This window comes from Salvelinus alpinus, chromosome 6 (assembly GCF_045679555.1).
Source record: "Salvelinus alpinus chromosome 6, SLU_Salpinus.1, whole genome shotgun sequence".
Classification (NCBI taxonomy): domain Eukaryota; kingdom Metazoa; phylum Chordata; class Actinopteri; order Salmoniformes; family Salmonidae; genus Salvelinus; species Salvelinus alpinus.
This window is the reverse complement of record NC_092091.1, coordinates 69252885-69274123: the sequence shown is the minus strand read 5'-3', so window position 1 is coordinate 69274123 and position 21239 is coordinate 69252885. Positions and strand designations below refer to the sequence as shown.

At 45.7% G+C, this 21239-nt stretch overlaps 1 protein-coding gene across 5 annotated transcripts in view; it reads right to left on the bottom strand.

Moving 5' to 3' along the window:
• The window catches only part of bnc2 (basonuclin zinc finger protein 2), a 306633-nt gene that overhangs the window by 203720 nt on the left and 81674 nt on the right, over positions 1-21239 (bottom strand). For 3 of the 5 annotated variants that reach the window (XM_071407640.1, XM_071407644.1, XM_071407643.1), the window contains exons 1-2: positions 11088-11224; positions 9743-10126 (exon numbers count right to left, since the gene is read on the bottom strand). In XM_071407640.1, the coding sequence (XP_071263741.1) occupies positions 9743-10126; positions 11088-11090 (387 nt within the window). In that variant the 5' untranslated portion in view covers positions 11091-11224. Of the gene's footprint in view, positions 1-5961; positions 6136-9742; positions 10127-11087; positions 11225-21239 lie in introns of those variants that run through there. The other 2 variants (XM_071407641.1, XM_071407642.1) reach the window with 2 other exon arrangements.

The window sequence follows — 21239 nt, the reverse complement described above, 5'->3', positions numbered from 1 at the left end:
AGGACTCAGCTACCGTTCACCACTCATCTCCCTGATAAGACACAAGCAGATGGCCCTGCATTGCTGTCGTTCCTGAACACACACACACACTCACGCACAGACTCCGTACGCATACACTGCTGTCGTAGCAACGACCCCAACACAGTACGTTCACAAAGAAAACACTATTAGAAGACACTCTGTCTCTCTCCAACCCACGCCAGTCGTCGATCCATCCATCTATCCCTTCATCCAAACACCAGAGATATCATGCATCTCCTTGGGACCGACAGGAGACAGATCACCCTGACCCCGTGAGTGATCCTGACCCCGTGAGTGATCCTCACGTCCCATATTGATCAGTAGCTGCAGCGGGAGACAGGAGACGACGGGGTGAACGTATGTACACAACACCGGTGTTCCAGTGTTACAGAGCCGCAGACAGATGACGCACACATTGTTTCAGTGTGAGACATGCTTCATGTCACAGCTCTGCGTCTTATGCAAGGCTGAGTATCAAATCCAAATGAGATCACATGCTGTGACTTGGCTGGAAAACTCTGGGTGATGTTTTTAATGTCCATCCCATAACCCCTCGAACTCAGGCAAGACTTAGTTAGGCTTAGTTATTTTCATCAGATCATTGTAAATACAAATTATTATGCAAATGATTCATCTCTACGGTTATAAACTGGTAATACAATAAAAATATCTGAGTTTGATTCATGCATTTTCATCAAACAAGAGACCGACGTTTTAAAATATGAAGAATGTCTCCCGATAGTAGGAAAATAATTCACTAGAAATTGACGATGTGACAAAACAGAATATCTTAGAGAGTCTGCAACACAATGAGAACATTGAAGGATCTCCAGAGCATTTTAATATTCCAAGTCTGCCTCGCAAAAATAGGGAGATTGAGGGAATTTAAATCATGAATATTAAAATATACAGTTGAAACAGAAACTACTACAAACTACACTGACAAATGTTTATTAAATGGCATAACCGCAGCAAATTAAATAACCAAATTAATTCATATTCTGATTAAAAGGAAAAAGGGGGCTCTAAATTAAATGTCCACAGTGTGAATTATTTTTAACGTGCGAGTTGAAAAAAGTTCAAAGCAAAAATAGGTTTGGACGTCATATCTTCATGCCTGACGCTTAGATAAATACGTGGTGGCCGTAGAATGAATGGCACCTTGTGCGTCTTCCCTCTCCTAAACTCCCCTAAACTCTACATGCCATCTAAACCACAAACTTGGGCGCGCAGACACACACACGGTAAACGTACAAGTGGTCCACATCCACATCCACATCCACACACACACACACACACACACACACACACACACACACACACACACACACACACACACACACACACACACACACACACATCTTTGGTCTTCTCTCCTCCTCTCACCTCAGAGTCTACCACGTCTCTGCTCTCGTCCAGAAATAACAGGACCATACTGGAGGAAAAACCGAGGCGCAGTAACTGACGTAGTTAAACACACCCCTACACCTTCTCCACTTCTCCTCTATACACACTCTCACTGACACTCCCAACAAGCCAATCTAATAACATCAATGGAGAGAGAGAGAGAGAGAGAGAAAAAGAAAGCGCGAGAGAGAGAGAGACCGCTATCTTAGAGCAGTCTACTAGCCCCCCCCCATCATCCCAGACCCTAATTATCCAGATCCCACAGTGTAATTAACAGTGGTTGAACCCCTCTAAGGGGTGGGTGACAGCCAGAAAGAGAAGGCCAGCAGGGACCCCCAGGCTTGGGGCCCGGCGGGAGGGCAGAGTGAGGAGAAACGGGGTTACGGAAGGACCAGGGCTCGGGAACAGAGGAGAAACAGGGTTACGGAAGGACCAGGGCTCGGGAACAGAGGAGAAACGGGGTTACGGAAGGACCAGGTGTAACGGCTGTCAATGTCGTTCTCCTCCTCAGACGAGGAGGAGCATGGATCGGAACAAGATGCGGAGTAGGAGGTATTCATGATTTTAATGGCAAACCAACAAACACTACAAATAAACAAAACAACAAACGTGACTAACCTGCAACAGTCCTGTGTGGCCCAAACGCTAACACAGGAAACAAACACCCACAAAACACCAGTGAAACCCTGGCTGCCTTAGTATGACTCTCAATCAGAGACAAACGACACACACCTGTCTCTAATTGAGAATCATACCAGGCCGAACACAAAACCCAACATAGAAATAGAAAACATAGACTGCCCACCCAACACTCACGCCCTGACCAATAAATACATATAAAACAAGAGAAAACAGGTCAGGAACGTGACACCAGGGCTCGGGAACAGAGGAGAAACGGGGTTACGGAAGGACCAGGGCTCGGAAACAGAGGAGAAACGGGGTTACGGAAGGACCAGGGCTCGGGAACAGAGGAGAAACGGGGTTACGGAAGGACCAGGGCTCGGAAACAGAGGAGAAACGGGGTTACGGAAGGACCAGGGCTCGGGAACAGAGGAGAAACGAGGTTACGGAAGGACCAGGGCTCGGGAACAGAGGAGAAACGAGGAAGAGGTCAGAAAGAAAGTAGCCTCCAGGCTTCATTAGCTGTAGGTAAGATCCCTCTCTCCGGTCCACAGCCCAGAGAGGACGGTGCCAATGAAAACACTACAGAGCTACAGTCCATCCAAACCTGATAAGGACCGACCACACAGTAACACCCAGCCACTCAGCACCACTTCCACTGCTCAGCTAGGATACACTCACTCACTCACTGTGACTGGGTAGGCATTGCCTTGGACTGGGCCATTTCCTCTGTCCCTTTGAAAACAGTGACCCTGTAACTGGGACTTCCTGTGTTACACCCAAAGCGGTCCCCCTCCTTTGGGCCAATGACGCAGTGTCCCCTTCCTCTATGGCCACTTCCCCGGTGATAGGACTACCTTACTCATCTAGTGTACTAAGGGGGGGGGAGGGAGGGAGGGAGGGAGGGTGGACCCCAGGGCTTAGGGGCTGGTATTAGTGCTGAGGGAGAGAGAAAAAGAGAGAGAGCGAGCGAGAGAGAGAGACACACACAGAGAGAGAGATAGAGAGGGACAAAGAGAGAAAGAGAGAGAGGGGTAGAGAGCGAGAGAGGTAGAGAGAGAGCGCGAGAGAGAGCGGTAGCAAGAGAGAGCGCGAGAGAGAGAGAGCGCGAGAGAGAGCGCGAGAGAGAGACAGACATAGAAAGAGAGAGGTGGCATGGCGTTTCCTCCACATATCCTCTTTCACCTCTCGTCTCCTCCAGCCAAGACCCGCACACACATCAGCTCGCACCCGCACACACATGGAGCCAGAGACAGAGCCAGCCCTGTACAGAGAGAGAAAAACGGCACTCTTTCCCTGACATACTCACTGGTACTACAGGTACTTGAACATATGCAAAAGATAAGAAGGGAAAACACCTCATACACATGATGGTATCTGTGGTCGTGCAGCCCATCAGAGATGCAGAGTATGGTGTAGTCACACAACCCTCAGGAATAAAAGACACTGAAAATATTCTAGTCTCAGACACGCAGGCAGAAACACACACATGCAACAGGCCTCGGCAGAGGAGGGAAAACAGCCCGTTAAACACAGCCAGCACACAGGCAATATATCCTCTGAGGGGAAAACAAAGCACGACACTCTCTCCTAGAAAATTAGCCCACTTTCTCTCTCGCTCTCATTAAAAAAAAAAAGAACACAAACACACACTAACATACTATTGCATGAAATAGCACAGCGATGAACCGAAGAGGGGGGAAAAAAGCACCTCTCCCTCAGAAATACTCAAACACACACACACACACACACACACACACACACACACACACACACACACACACACACACACACACACACACACACACACACACACACACACACACACACACACACACACCGAGCGTGAAGCAGCCGTAAGTGTAGCAGTATGTTAATAGGTGAATTAAGGCCCCTCTGATCTACACTGAAGAGGATGACATTAAGTCCATTATTGACTTAGACAAAACTAACTAGGAGATGTACTGCTATTCATCTAATATGATTTCTGCCATGCCTATAGGGAGAGATATTACTATAGCAGGGTTTACATTCAGATACATACAGCCTATAGCAGGGTTTACATTCAGATGCATACAGCCTATAGCAGGGTTTACATTCAGATGCATACAGCCTATAGCAGGGTTTACATTCAGATGCATACAGCCTATAGCAGGGTTTACATTCAGATGCATACAGCCTATAGCAGGGTTTACATTCAGATACATACAGCCTATAGCAGGGTTTACATTCAGATACATACAGCCTATAGCAGGGTTTACATTCAGATACATACAGCCTATAGCAGGGTTTACATTCAGATACATACAGCCTATAGCAGGGTTTACATTCAGATACATACAGCCTATAGCAGGGTTTACATTCAGATGCATACAGCCTATAGCAGGGTTTACATTCAGATGCATACAGCCTATAGCAGGGCAGGTGTAATAGCCTACACTCCATGAATGCAGATTTCAGTTGATGGGGTAAAACTACATGAAATAACAAAATGGTTGCACATGTACAGATGTTATATAAATATTTATCTTACATTAGAAAATATAGAATCACTTGAAAATGATAGATATACAGATTATACAGGCAGATATGTGTATAACTAAAATGACAGCAATAAGGAGAGACTGTGTGGTACAGAAATGGAGAGGTATTGGTTGAAGAGAATACAGCAGATGTAATCGATAGTTAGGTAATGACCTCGCTGTAAAGCAGTCCATCTAAGCGGTCAATGTATTGACATGAACCAGACAGACAGACAGACAGACAGACAGACAGACAGACAGACAGACAGCTCCATGCCTGCCCTGCTATATCTCCTGACTGCAGTGTCAACCACCGTACTCTATACACAGTCCTCTCTGTACACATCTTCTGAACATATACCCTTCTTACAACTCATGTTTGAAATATATGTGACATTATTGCATTGTCTGATTTGCTTTTGCATCGTGTATATTTTCTTAATTCAAATATGTGTAGTTCATTCTGCTTGAGTGCAGGACATGCAGAGTAAATCCATTACAATGTTTAAATGTCACCAACATGAAAAATCTATTTATATAGGCTTATAGTAATCGTAGTTCAGAGAAAATGATAACGCAGGAATTTAAAGATGTTTAAAATCTTAGAACTGCGAATTATTCACAAAGTGCTTAGGGGAAATAAATACAATAGAACTATTATAGAGTTCTGCTAGAATCCTCTGCTATAGGCCATGAGTTCTGCTAGAATCCTCTGCTATAGGCCATGAGTTCTGCTAGAATCCTCTGCTATAGGCCATGAGTTCTGCTAGAATCCTCTGCTATAGGCCATGAGTTCTGTTAGAATCCTCTGCTATAGGCCATGAGTTCTGCTAGAATCCTCTGCTATAGGCCATGAGTTCTGCTAGAATCCTCTGCTATAGGCCATGAGTTCTGCTAGAATCCTCTGCTATAGGCCATGAGTTCTGCTAGAATCCTCTGCTATAGGCCATGAGTTCTGCTAGAATCCTCTGCTATAGGCCATGAGTTCTGCTAGAATCCTCTGCTATAGGCCACGAGTTCTGCTAGAATCCTCTGCTATAGGCCATGCACCTGGCATTTCAAACATGAAATAACACTCAACAATAATAACAGTAATAAAGTATAATGGCATATTTAGAAAATTGCTGAACTATTTTAATAACAAAAAAATTATACAATAGAGTATTATTATTATACCATTGTGTTCATGCTTGGCCCATTATTAACATATATTAGGTATAATAATAACCTATATAATTACTATAGTTTATATTTTCCACTAACATTTCTGATGTGTTAATCCACCTATTGCTTGTATTGGGATCAAATACCGCTGCATGCCTGCATCTCAGATGCTGTAACAATACTGAGGAGATAGGAGAAACATGTCAAGCTATAGAAGCGACTGTACCTCGTCCGTAAGGTCTCGGCCCATAGTCGACCTGTCGCACTTCAGAGGAAGCCGCGTTACAGCACCCGCCTTGCAGAAGAGAAGGTAAAAATTTAGAGGGGCGAGCTAATTAAGAGCAGAGATTTAGATTGAAAACATACCCTGACGCTGTATGGGTACCGGCCCTATTTCTTCAACATTTTCTCGGGATCTTCCTTCGCCTGACTGGCATTAGACCCTCACAGAAGAGATGCACCGCGGCAACATTTTACGAGCCCTAAGTAATCCTTGAGTTGTTCCACACCCCTCCGCTTTTGAAGCGCAAGGGGAAATAAAATGACATGGCTTAATGTTGGTTTATTGAGGGGGAATTAGCCTACTAGTGATGGACCAATTAGAGGCGCAGTGATATCACTTAACTGTGGACTGTTTAACTTGCAAAGGTCGATATTAATATCCATGCATGTACCCAAAACAAAGTACTCAATTACGACGTCAAAATATTATTACACCGTAATGATTTGGAAGGCTTAAAAAGGTAGTTTAACATAATTTATGGGGAGTTTACATAACGAAATATGATAATAATTTCCCTGCCGATTATACATAAAATGATCCGCACATTCCTAAATATAAAGAAAGCAGATGCAATTATTTGACAATTTGTTGAGTCTATTTTATTGATTTAACTCGTATATCTGCTTTTGCAGATAATTTAATATAAGGTTATGTTTATAAATCCTCTTATCACCAACAGACAAAAATAAAAACCAAAAGCCAGGGGATAGGCAATAGAGAGGAGGTAGGCCTATATTCCATTTTATATAGGGTATAGGCGTAATCTTCGTTGTAATTCTTAATAATTTACTTCAATTACAAGCATTATAACGGTTGGATTTGCATGGAATGTATTCGACCATGAAAAGATGGCAGTCAAGGAAAAAAACTGAGAATCTAAAAATGAAATTATTCTTACTAGAAGTCTGGAGAAACGATGCGAAACATGCCAGGCCTTTCCCAATCAATTTTTTGCCATTCATGGTTTCTGCATTTTCGATTTCGTTTCTTATACTTATGTTCAAAAGGTAGCCTGATTGAAAAAGACATATGATATCTAAACAAAATTAAAACCATGTCTCTCTCTGTTTGCTTGTCTCTCTATTTGTACTCATGCAAAAGGCAATGTATGCATTTAATTGACATGCACTTCCTATTTAGATTTGATCGCATTGAATTAGCACATTACTCGTCGTAAAAATACACTTCTAATATGAGAAGCAGGTGTTGACATAGTGTGACGTTGAGGTTGCAAATCTAATAAATTAAATATATCAAAAAACAACAAATATCCAACCAGGTTAAATTGTTGTTTTTACAATTCATTCTATGGTAATTTAGACAATTGTTTTGGTTTCTTTTTAGATGACATTCCTTGGCAATATAATTGCACACCTGCTGTAAATTGTGTTTGAACATATGCATGCTATTCTATAACTGAAAATAAGAATTGAAAAAATAAAATGTAATCATACACGAACACGTAATTATTGCATGTTCCCTAATGACTTGTATAGGTAGGCTACTTTGCAGTGAACGTATAAATTCAGAGGATATCAAATGGTTTGAGAGTGGATTCTTCGCTGCAAAATCACAACCAACACCCGTAAACAACATGCCCTCACTCACATCAACACATACTGCTCCTGCTTTGCGTCTCAATCGATTGCATTGAAATAATTTGCCCTAACACCGATAAAACGCACCCATGACTCATGTCACTTAGCTGATCTTTAAAGGGAGGAGGATTTGAAACACGAGCCCCCATAACACTCATTTCTCCCAATACCCCAAGGCGCGCGCGGCTCGGCAAACACAGAGTCATTATCGGTTAGATTCCAATAAGGCAGTCTGTCAAGGTGAGGCTTCTTTGGAGAATTTTTGTCATGCCTACTAAACATGGAAAGATGCCTTCTAAGTGGTGCGAGGGAGGATAAATAACAACGAGTCCCACAGCTGATTATATTGAAACAACGGCGCGCATTTGTAAAAAGGGGGATTGCGAAACGTGAGTCCCAGCAGATGCTGAATGCTCCTCCGTGTATGAGCGCGGGGCCCATCCACCTGCACGCAGATGCCGCGCGAGGACAAATGAGAGCGAGCCAGGAGCATCTTCGTGCGATATGGTTCCGTTATTCCAATCGACATGTCAATAGCTTTGCTGTAGTTTATATTAATAATACACACAGCTCAAAACATATGCTGAAAGTGAGAGGATGCATCATGCGTGTCCAATATGGTGTGCAGATGTGCATGAAAAAAAAGTGCAGCCACTGACAATTCTCCACACATGCATCATACATTTAGAGAAAGGTAAAATAAAGGGAATCATGTGTGAATAATTTCACTGAATAAGAGCAAACAATTTCACACATTTAGGTGAGAGAACACAGTCATGGAAATATTGGCAACAGGGTTTAAATCACCCAAAACAACGCGTATTTCTTTTAAATTGCTTTAAGTAATTGCTCAATTAAAAAAAACGATATTCATATGCACAACATCCGTGCTAAAAGTAGTAGAAAAGACTGATTCATAAAATAACCACTAATACGTTTATTCTCAAACTCGACACAGCAGAGACTGGCGATTGCACAAGGTCTGCCTGCCGCGGCCTTCGCATACGTAACAGCGTGTGCATGGTACGGAGACACACACAGGTTCCACTATGATTAATTACCAACTAACTACCCTCCTTTACAACTCCCCCTCTCTCTTTCTACTCCTTTACCTCAACGCACTGTACATCACCAAGGAAACCACCTAACGCCCCCACAGCCACACTCCCTTTAAAAACTAGAACGCAGAGATATTTTATACTTCTCAAAAAAGCCAAAGTCATAAAACACACGACTGTGAACAGGAACGATAACGGACGCTAGTTGTCGGAGGAAATGTGAACTTCCCTCAGTTATAGGTATCCGTTATCGCTCTTCCAGGCTCTGGTTATTCACTCACGGCTGCCTGTCTCTAGCCCGTGTTCGAGGCTTCCTGAGCGGACCACATGTAGTCAATTAGCCCGACCCAGAGGGCGACTCTTCCACAGTCTTTATCAGCGCGGGTTACACAAACACTACAATTTCTGCTTTTGAACTACATTGCACAGACAAATTAGGAGGAGTGGGGTGAGCGCAACCGTAACCAAACGAGGCAAGGGTCAATCCGGTGAAATAACGCATGGCTTCTTATATTTCGTCCCTTTTTGTAAACATTAAAATGTATGCTGTCTTTTATAGGAACTAATATGCAATTCAATTACAACATTTGATCATTATTTCAGGAAAAGAGTGCAGTGCACAATGTCAGGTGCATATACACTCACAAGCACACACACTCTCTCACACACCAGACCCAAACTGCACAGGATTACTATTGGAGAAAATAGTAAAAAAAAAATGGCAAGGCAAATAAAACAAAACAATTAAGACTGAAAAATGCAAAAATGAGTGAATAATCATGTCAACCCACATAATATTAACTCTTTCAAAAACAAAACAGTATCCCACACACACTCACATATTCCCCCCTCTCTCTCTCTTTCTCCCACACACACACACACACCCACCCACACATCACCAGCAGCACCTACCACAACACCTAAACACACACCAAGTGTCAAAAAAAGTCTGGGAGGTATTTATACCTCAAATAAACACACAGACGGGACACATCACAACTAAGAAATAGACGGATCACCACTAAAAGACAGAAAAACAGATGGTTGAATGAAGGGGAGGGGACTCACCTGCTGGGACATTCTGAAGAGGAGGTTGCTCTGGTCAGTGCTCTGTTGCTGCCATGTCCCCATGAAGCCAGGCTCAGCACTGGGAGGTCTGGTGCTGAACTGCATGGAGGACCTCCCCTCTGCTCCCTTAGCGCTGCGGCTAACTATGCTAACACCTATGGCACCACTGGAGCCACCGCTACTGCTACTGCTGGAGACGGCTGTGGGGCTAGCGCTGTTGTTGTGGTGCTGGTTGGAGGTGATGCTGCTGGTAGAGGTGGTAGTCGGGGGGTTGGCGGTGCCGCTCAGGGTTGACTCTGGTGCCCTCTCACTTTCCGGGTCTCTGGGCGCCTGGCTGCTTCTCTCCTCGCTGCTGCCTCTCACATCCAACCCTGCCTCCTCGGACTAGAGAAAGAGGGAGGGGGAGAGAGGAGAGGAGGGGATAAAAAAAGTCAGTGAAGGTGGGTTTGGGATTTTGGGGGTTTGGCTGTCGTTTTTTCCCCCCTCTTCTTTTTGAACAGAGGGAGCTTCTAGAGGAGAGGGAGTGTGAGAGGGTTTCTCTTGGCGGCCGGTCGCTGAGGAGTGTGTGCAGAGTTAATTCTGGAGGAGAGCGCGGTGCATTTCCTCAGGGTCTTCTAGTGGGAGAGGAAGAGAGGGCAGGATGAGCAGAATGCTGAAGGTAAGGAGGGAGGAGGAGAGGTGGAGACGAGGGGGGTGAAAGTGAGGGAGGAGGGAGAGAAGAAAGGAGGGATGGAGGAGATGATGTGGAAGGAGGGGTCTCTCTTTTTTTTGTCAGCGGCCCTCTTGCCTTTAACCATCTGTCAGTCATTTTGTATGGGCTGTCCTCAGAACACGCACACGCACACACACACACACACACACAGTTACACATAGAAATACTGCACATTCAACCAGAAATCACTTGCAAAACAAAGTCACCCATGCATAACCTGGAAACTCTTACCCGCTCATTCTTAAGCCGGGAACACACACACTCAAACTCACTTATATACATACACACACAAAAAGTAGGTTATCTGTAAAAAATTAAACAGAATTTGTAAAAAATGTAATAAAATAAAATAAATGTCACTCTTGGCAACAAAAAAACCTTCCTATAATCTAATCTAAAGTAAAAATATGCACATGCAGCATTCCAAACCAGAAATAACAAATGACAACACAAGTACACTCAAATAGAATGCAGAATGAAATCAATTAAATGCACCCAGCTTCCAAAATCAACGAGAACCAAAAAAACGAAACATTTGCAAAATATTGCAAACATGATTAAAAAAAAGTTCCATGCATCTCTGTATAAAAACATTCAACCTAACCATCAATATAACACATGAACTTCTCTTACCATCAAATCTCTCTATCCCAACGTAGACATTAGGTGTGAAAGTGTGACAGCAGCAATCCACCCCTCCCTGCCTGCTTCTCTCTCTTCCTCCTTCTCTCTCTCTCTTTGCTGGTGCTGCCTGTCCTTTCTCTCTCTTCCTCTCTCTCTTCCTCCTTCTCTCTCTCTCTCTTTGCTGGTGCTGCCTGTCCCTTCTCTCTCTCCTCCCTCCGTCTCTCTGTAACTCCTCCGCGCTCCGCAGCAGCAGCTGTGTGACTGAATGCCTGAGTGTGTGTGAGCGTGTGTGTGTTTGCATGTGAGAGGAGTGAGTGTGTGAGGACCAGCGCAGGCTCAACTGAGTCAACTGCGCCGCTCCTTTTGGAGACGCTCAATGACATCGCGCTTACGCTCCCACACACACACACTCCTCCCCACGCTACTGAGGGGAGCTGGGGAGCTAGCGTCACTGGAGAAGCCGTTTGCGCTGCGAGCGGCCAGCGCATCTCAGAGCATCTAGTCCTCCTGTGGGACCTCCACCGCTCACCGCAACACACACACACACATGCACACACACACACACACACACACGCATGCACACACACACACACACACACACACACACACACACACACACACACACATGCACACACACCTGCACACTCCTTATGCTGTCTAATACAACACATTTAGCTCTTCATATTTTTGGGTAAAAGCTCGTTTTTTGTTAGTTATACATAACAAGCCAAATAGTCTGCTTTATCAATTTTTTCATACATAACACTCACAGTATTCTTTCTAATAAAAAAAACACAAATTGTGATCTAGAGTTATTTGGTGATATGAGAACACAAAAATGTGCAGAAGACACGGCATCATTACAAAGTCTGGAGCCTTTGTCTGTTTTATCCCAATCTCTATAAGACTAATGGAACTAAGGAGGCAGCCACACACACACTCACACACACACACACACACACACACACACACACACACACACACACACACACACACACACACACACACACACACACACACACACACACACACACACACACACACACACACACACACACACACACACACACACACACACACACAGGGTAACCCCGTGTGGATGCTTTCAGATTTTAATTAAGGAAAAAAATGAGGAAGAGGCTCCATTTGAGCCAAATTGGTCCCCACAGCAGCACAGCCCCACAAAGGTATGGGAATACAAAGAGAGCGGGAGGAGAGAGAGAGAGAGAGAGAGAGAGAGAGAGAGAGAGAGAGAGAGAGAGAGAGAGAGAGAGAGAGAGAGAGAGAGAGAGAGAGAGAGAGAGAGAGAGAGAGAGAGAGAGAGAGAGAGAGAGAGAGAGAGAGAGAGAGAGAGAGAGAGAGAGAGAGAGAGAGAGAGAGAGAGAGACTTAAAGAGAGAGAGGAGAGAGAGAAAGAGAGAGAGAGAGAGGAGGAGAGAGAGCGAGAGAGAGCGAGAGCGAGAGAGAGCGAGAGCGAGAGAGAGCGAGAGAAAGAGAGAGAGCGAGAGAGAGCGAGAGAAAGAGAGAGAGAGAGAGAGACTGAAAGAGAGAGAGAGAGAGGAGAGAGAGACTGAAAGCTGAAAGAGAGAGAGAAAGAGAGAGCAGAGAGAGAGAAATATAGAGAGACTGAAAGAGAGAGAGAGACTGAAAGAGAGAGAGAAATATAGAGACAGAGAGAGAGAGAGGAGAGAGAGGAGAGAGAGAGCGCTATAGAGAGAGAGAGAGAGAGAGAGTGAGAGAGAGAGAGCGACAGAGCGATTTAGAGAGAGAGAGGAGGAGAGAGAGAGCACTAGAGAGACAGAAAGAGAGAGAGCGACAGAGATTTGGAGAGAGAGAGGAGAGAGTGCACAATAGAGAGACAGACGGAGAGAGACAGAGAGAGAGAGAGAGAGCTCTATAAAGAGACAGAGAGAGAGAGAGCTCTATAAAGAGACAGAGAGAGAGAGAGAAAACAGAAAAAATAAAGAGAATGCTCTCTACTTCTAAATCACTAGAACAATGCAGTGACATTTCCCCCCCTCTATTACTGCTCCTATCTTCCTCTCTACCTCCTTTTATCATTCCTCCATCATCAGAGAAAAAAGGACATACTGTGATCCCCGGACCGCGGTGGCGAGGGAGATGTCACTGTGATCTTTGAGAAGCGAGGGATAAAGAGAGAGGAAGAGAAAGAGAATTAACTCATCTCCTCCGTTAAATTAAATGGCTTCTGATGTATAAAGCCACTTCGGATTTTGTGGCAAATTGTAGGAGACGGCGGCTGCCTGTCTGTCGGTTAAAAGCCTCTGTGCAGTGCTAATGACGGCACTGGGCTAACCTTTACAGGAGATTAGCACTGTAGCATTTACCTCCAATTGGTACAATGGAGAATTTTGGAGCAGACGAGGAGGAGGGGGAAGAGGGAGACATAATGGTTACAGGAACTTAAAATACCTCTTTTTGTCTTTCACCTTTATTTGGATTATTGTATCTTTCTCTTGTCATCTCTCTCCCTCATGTTCTCACTTTTCTCTTTCCCTCTTTCTTTCCATCCCTCTCTCTCTCCTTCCCCCTCCATTTCCCTCTCTCTTGCTCCCCCCTCTCTTTCTTCCACTCTCCCTCTCTGTCTGCGTTTTGTCTTTAAGCATAAACGCGTGGTGGCCGCTACAAAAGCCACAGGCAGTCTGAGCCGCGTGGTAAAGGGAGTAGGTGTTCCCTTTCCATTAGTGTGTCATGCTCTGCTTTTAACCACACTGTGAAAAGGTAACGCACACACGGCAGGAGCATCACGCTAATTACATTAAGTGACAATTCAATGGCCGACGCTCCTTTCTACCCTCCATACACATCTCTCACTCGGTCTTTCTCTCTCTCATTCACACACACACACACACACACATGCACACATAACCACACACACAGGCGCGCACACACACACATCCCCCTCTCTCTGTAAATGTGCTGGTCTCTTAGTTTTTCGAGTGGCACTCAGTGTTTCAAGTCAACCTGGTGGCTCAGCTCCTGATCTGGCCTGTTAATGGCTGTTATTTGTGGGAGGATGGAGAGGAGTCTGCCAATATCCCTCGCTCTGTCTTTCTCTCTCTCTCTTCACTGCCCACTCTCCATCCTTCTCTCTTGTAATGGCAGTGGCCATGGAGGAAATAGAGAGCCAAAGAAGAGAGGGAAAGAGAAAAGAGAGGAAGAGAGGGGGAGAGAAGAGAGCGAGAGAAAAGAGAGAGAGAAGGAGGAGAGAAACAGCTATAGAGAGACAGAGGGAGGGAGAGAGAGAGAGCGAAAGAGAGAGCGAAAGAGAAAAAAAAAGAAAAAAGAGGGAGAGAAATAAGGAAGGAGAGAGAAAAGAGAAAGAAGGGTAAACGCAGAGGCAGAAGAGTATCACACGTCAGTAATAGAGTCCTTTATTAAAAGTATTATTCTGCAGGACTTGAGATTCCCCTCGGAGCCGGGGGCCATGTCCAAGACCATATAATTAACCAGAGGCTCAGCTACGGATCAATTACCAGACAAGCAAGTGATAGTCAAATCAATGGAAGATCATCAGGCTCGTTATCAGTGTTGCAACTCATTAGAATAAAAGTGAAGAGAGGGAGAGAGGGAGGGAGAGGTGGCACTGCAGTGACTAGGGGGAGGGAGGGTGTGCGTGATGTGGACGCGGTGGGGGGGGGGGGCTGAGGGGGTAGTGTGTGTGTGTGTGTGTGTGCGCATGCGTGCGCATCTATACATGAGACAGAGAGAGAGAAAGACAGAGAGTGAGGGACAGAAAGAGAGAGAGAGAGAGAGAGAGGTGTCAGTATTCATCTGTGTGTTGAGCTAGTGTGTAGTTATTCACTTAGATCTGTGTTGTGATAGTCCACTGGTGTGTTGTAGTGGTTCTCTTCCCCTCTCTCCCGGTGGGGACAGACATCCTGGGCAGCACTATATGACAGGGTGCAGTTCATTTCATAGATGGGCTGCATCCACTCAGGCTTGCAGGGATCAATACGTGTCTGTGCATGAGGTTACTCCTCTGCCATAGCATCCCACACCCAAGTGACCACACTCTCAGTCTGTTCTGAAACATTACATGAGTCTCAGTGAAAGGCAGTTGGACAGCTGTCAGCTGTCTTTCTACACTAGACGACTTACAGAATGTCCACAAACGTTACAAATATAACAAAGCTGAGCTGTATTCATTTGTTCATTCATTGATGTCTTCATTCATTTATTAATTAATTCAATGAATGAATGAAATTGTTCACTCACTCCAACATGACTGCACATGACAGTTAACGTCTCCTGTTAGCCCAAATCAGCCTCTCTGTTACAGCAGACCATGAATGGTGCTGGGTGACGACATCGTCCCCTGGGTCATTTGCACATCACAGGAGGTCATGACTAGACAGGAAATGGTTCCAACCTTGACCTCTGACCTGTCCCAGACGGTACCTGTGCGCTCGGCCCAGAGGGGGGCACTGTGTACCCCTTCTGTCACATGGCCTCTATTGTTTTATGATGGGATATTACACTATTTACAGATTTTTATAGATGTATTTTATTAGGTTCATTGATTTGATAGTTGTGTAGAGTAATACAACAAAAAACATAGTTGAGTGAGTTGGACTTAAAAACTGAAGATTGTAAAACATTTACATTTGAATCATTTAGCAGATGCTCTTATCCAGAGCGACTTACAGTAGTGAGAGAATACATTTTCATACTCTATTTGTAATGGTCCCCCGTGGGAATCAAACCCACAACCCCGGTGTTGCAAGTGCCATGCTTTACCAACTGAGCCAATACAGGGCCATTAAAGGTACTTCACTGTTGATTATAATGATTTGTTCATCAAATACAACATTTTAACTAATAATATTCCAAAGATAAAGATCGAAAGAGAGATGCTACTCTACGGCCTTCCTGCCCTGCCTTCCCCTCGGGGTTGCTAAACACCATGCTAGCTCCACCACTCCACTGCTCTCTTCACCACACCACCTAGACCTCTCTCTCCCACTGCTCTGTCTGTCTGTTAACCCAGTTCAATAACTAAATGGGACAAATTGTCCAAGTAGGGGTACAAGACAGTCTGTATCCAGCCCTGGAGGCCTCTCTCAAAATTAGGGGTGTTAAAACAATCATCGGAGGAGCCAATTTCCCCAAGCTCTTACAGTGGGGCTGAGTAGGCCTTTCTTCATTTTCTGACGGAGCGAGGGAACCTGTTAAAGTAAACAACAGAAGAGAAAAAGAGAGGGAGAGGGGCGGGAAGTGATGAGGTGCTCCAAAAGTCACAATTATTAAATGGCGATGTTTGCTGCCTTGTTATATTGCAATTTTCTTGCTCTGCTGAAATGAAAATCACGGCCGAAGCAAAACCAAATAAAATTGCCCTTTCAGCTGACAAAAAGAGAAGGAATGGGAGGTAGAGAGAGGGGGAAGGAGGGAGAGAGGGAGGGAGGGGAGTGGAACAAGGATATTGGTGCCAGTGTTGGTGATACATAAAGCGTAGCAGAAACAAATGATTAGAGGGTTAGAGACAGGTCACCCCATTAAGAGCACTGGAACTTTCTAGAACAAACTTGTCGTATACAAGACTAGACACACACGTACGCACGCACCCCCCGCCCCCCTCCCCCCCACACACACCCTGTCCCCACACCCACACACACACACACACACACACACTCACACACACACACACTCACACACCCCACAGAGACACATTGACTTTGGCTCCAACCCTCTCATTAGCTAACAGTAAAACGGTAAGGTTGGACCGATACTTACAGGGCAGCATTAGTTTGTTCTGAGCTCAAACGGCTATTGTTCTAAGTCCGGTAGAAACACAATAAACAGTGGAGGAAGCTGGTAGAAGGTTCTGGAGGAGAGTCATGATGGCCAGGCTGTGTTGATAGAACCCAGGCCTCTTCTTTACTCTTATTATTCTGGAGGTAATAAGCAGGAGAACATGTCTGTGTGCTGGTGCTGACAATGACCTGATGTACAGTCACACACACATATATATGAACGCTCGCACACACACACACACACACCTCGTCTATCTCCTTCACACACACAAACACACCCCAGCGATAGCACTGGTCCTTAGTGTGTGTGTGTGTGTGTGTGTGTGTGTGTGTGTGTGTGTGTGTGTGTGTGTGTGTGTGTGTGTGTGTGTGTGTGTGTGTGTGTGTGTGTGTGTGTGTGTGTGTGTGTGTGTGTGTGTGTGTGTGTGTGTGTGTGCGCGCGTTTCTTCATGTGACAAGGGGCGGCATGACGATCAGATGGCGCTCGTCGGGGATAGAACTGTTACTGTTTGTTAGAGTGGTCCGACGTAACACACACACACACAGGGCCACAAGACATCATATGACACACAGTGAACAACCTACCACTTGTAACTGAGAGAGAGAGAGAAAGAGAGAAAGACGGAGAGAGAGAGAGAGAGAGAGAGACGGAGAGAGAGAGAGAGAGATAGAAAGACAGAGAGAGAGAGAGATAGAAAGACAGAGAGAGAGAGAGAGAGAGAGAGAGAGAAAGAGAGAGAGAGAGATACATGATGGTATTGTCTTTGTCATAGATAGTGTAGATAATCTGGGTTCCACTGATAAGTAGAACCTCTGTGTGAAAGAAAGACTGATATAAAGTGCAGGGCTGTATTCACACACACACACACACACACACACACACACACACACACACACACACACACACACAATTCTTCTGACTAATACTGCTACTATGCTGCTCAATGGACGACTGTAACATAGACGTTCAATACCAAAGGAATGGTTTTGATAGAGATGAATCAGCTCAGAGAAATCTCTTAAAGAAATGTCTTGTATTTTCTGAAGGATATGGAGTGAAAGGGAAATGTGTGAAACGTGTTGTAGTTGACTATGAAGATGATGAGAAGGGGATACATGGGGATTATAACCTCTATTGATTCACTGCACCTCAAACCTACTCACTCACACGGGCATGCACGTACACAGAGCCGTGGCCCCTTGGCCCTGACCGAGGCAGCGGTTGAGAGCGTTCCAGTGACTGAATTACAGCTAATCCTGACGCCCGGGGCCCAGCCCTCTCCCTCACCCCTTCTCTCTCCCCCCTCCATCCCTCCTCCCTCCCCCTTAACCCAACAATTAGCAGGCCTCACGTTAACACAACGGGCCCTCTGTCTCTCCCCCAGAGAGGAGGCAAGGAGAGAGAGGGCCACGGGGATGGTGGGAGGAGTAGGAGGGGTTGAAGGTTAAGGGAGGTAGGATGAAGGGGGGATGATGGGGGAGGAGGGGTGAGTTTTATCACCTGTTCTATGGTTAGGGCCATATAAATGTCTGTATGTGGAAATGTCTGTATGGGCAGATGAGCTGAGTAAGACACTATACTGCAGCCAAGCCCCCCTCCTGTTGTACTCTCCTTCTCTCCTTTCCTCCTACCCTCTCTTCACCTCTACTGTCCTCTCTTAATCTCTACTGTCCTCTCTTCACCTCTACTGTCCTCTCTTAATCTCTACTGTCCTCTCTTCACCTCTACTGTCCTCTCTTCACCTCTACTGTCCTCTCTTCACCTCTACTGTCCTCTCTTCACATCTACTGTCCACTACTGTCCTCTCTTCACCTCTACTGTCCTCTACTGTCCTCTCTTCACCTCTACTGTCCTCTCTTCACCTCTACTGTCCTCTCTTCACCTCTACTGTCTTCTCTTCACCTCTACTGTCCTCTCTTCACCTCTACTGTCCTCTCTTCACCTCCACTGTCCTCTACTGTCCTCTCTTCACCTCTACTGTCCTCTACTGTCCTCTCTTCACCTCTACTGTCTTCTCTTCACCTCTACTGTCCTCTCTTCACCTCTACTGTCCTCTCTTCACCTCCACTGTCCTCTACTGTCCTCTCTTCACCTCTACTGTCCTCTACTGTCCTCTCTTCACCTCTACTGTCATCTACTGTCCTCTCTTCACCTCTACTGTCCTCTACTGTCCTCTCTTCACATCTACTGTCCTCTACTGTCCTCTCTTCACCTCTACTGTCCTCTACTGTCCTCTCTTCACCTCTACTGACCTCTACTGTCCTCTCTTCACCTCTACTGTCCTCTACTGTCCTCTCTTCACCTCTACTGTCCTCTACTGTCCTCTCTTCACCCCTACTGTCCTCTATTCACCTCTACTGTCCTCTCTTCACCTCTACTGTCCTCTACTGTCCTCTCTTCACCTCTACTGTCCTCTCTTCACCTCTACTGTCATCTACTGTCCTCTCTTCACCTCTACTGTCCTCTACTGTCCTCTCTTCACCTCTACTGTCCTCTACTGTCCTCTCTTCACCTCTACTGTCATCTACTGTCCTCTCTTCACCTCTACTGTCCTCTACTGTCCTCTCTTCACATCTACTGTCCTCTACTGTCCTCTCTTCACCTCTACTGTCCTCTACTGTCCTCTCTTCACCTCTACTGACCTCTACTGTCCTCTCTTCACCCCTACTGTCCTCTATTCACCTCTACTGTCCTCTCTTCACCTCTGCTGTCCTCTCTTCACCTCTGCTGTCCTCTACTGTCCTCTCTTCACCTCTACTGTCCTCTCTCTACATCTGCTGTCCTCTACTGTCCACTACTGTCCTCTCTTCACCTCTACTGTCCTCTACTGTCTTCTCTTCACCTCTACTGTCTTCACTTCACCTCTACTGTCCTCTACTGTCCTCTCTTCACCTCTACTGACCTCTACTGTCCTCTCTTCACCTCTACTGTCTTCTACTGTCCTCTCTTCACCTCGACTGTCCTCTACTGTCCTCTCTTCACCTCGACTGTCCTCTACTGTTCTCTCTTCACCTCTACTGTCCTCTCTTCGCCTCAACTGTCCTCTCTTCACCTCTACTGTCCTCTACTGTCCTCTCTTCACCTCTACTGTCCTCTCTTCACCTCTACTGTCCTCTACTGTCCTCTCTTCACCTCTACTGTCCTCTCTTCACCTATACTGTCCACTACTGTCCTCTCTTCACCTCTACTGTCCTCTCTTCACCTCTACTGTCCTCTACTGTCTTCTCTTCACCTCTACTGTCTTCACTTCACCTCTACTGTCCTCTACTGTCCTCTCTTCACCTCTACTGACCTCTACTGTCCTCTCTTCACCTGTACTGTCTTCTACTGTCCTCTCTTCACCTCTACTGTCCTCTCTTCACCTCTACTGTCTTCTACTGTCCTCTTCACCTCTACTGTCCTCTCTTCACCTCAACTGTCCTCTCTTCACCTCTACTGTCCTCTACTGTCCTCTCTTCACCTCTACTGTACTCTACTGTCCTCTACTGTCCTCTCTTCACCTCTACTGTCCTCTCTTCACCTCTACTGTCCTCTCTTCACCTCTACTGTCCCCTCTTCACCTCTGCTGTCCTCTACTGTCCTTTCTTCACCTCTACTGTCCTCTACTGTCCTCTCTTCACCTCTACTCTCCTCTCTTTACATCTGCTGTCCTCTACTGTCCTCTACTGTCCTCTCTTCACTTCTACTGTCCTCTCTTCACCTCTGCTGTCCTCTACTGTCCTCTCTTCACATCTGCTGTCCTCTACTGTCCTCTACTGTCCTCTCTTCACCTCTACTGTCCTCTCTTCACCTCTGCTGTCCTCTACTGTCCTCTCTTCACCTCTACTGTCCTCTACTGTCCTCTCTTCACCTCTACTCTCCTCTCTTTACATCTGCTGTCCTCTACTGTCCTCTCTTCACTTCTACTGTACTCTCTTCACCTCTGCTGTCCTCTACTGTCCTCTCTTCACATCTGCTGTCCTCTACTGTCCTCTACTGTCCTCTCTTCACCTCTACTGTCTTCTACTGTCCTCTTCACCTCTACTGTCCTCTCTTCACCTCTACTGTCCTCTTCACCTCTACTGTCTTCTACTGTCCTCTCTTCACCTCTACTGTCCTCTCTTCACCTCTACTGTCCTCTACTGTCCTCTCTTCACCTCTACTGTACTCTACTGTCCTCTACTGTCCTCTCTTCACCTCTACTGTCCTCTCTTCACCTCTACTGTCCTCTACTGTCCTCTCTTCACCTCTACTGTCCTCTCTTCACCTCTGCTGTCCTCTACTGTCCTCTCTTCACCTCTACTGTCCTCTCTTCACCTCTACTGTCTTCTACTGTCCTCTCTTCACCTCTACTCTCCTCTCTTTACATCTGCTGTCCTCTACTGTCCTCTCTTCACTTCTACTG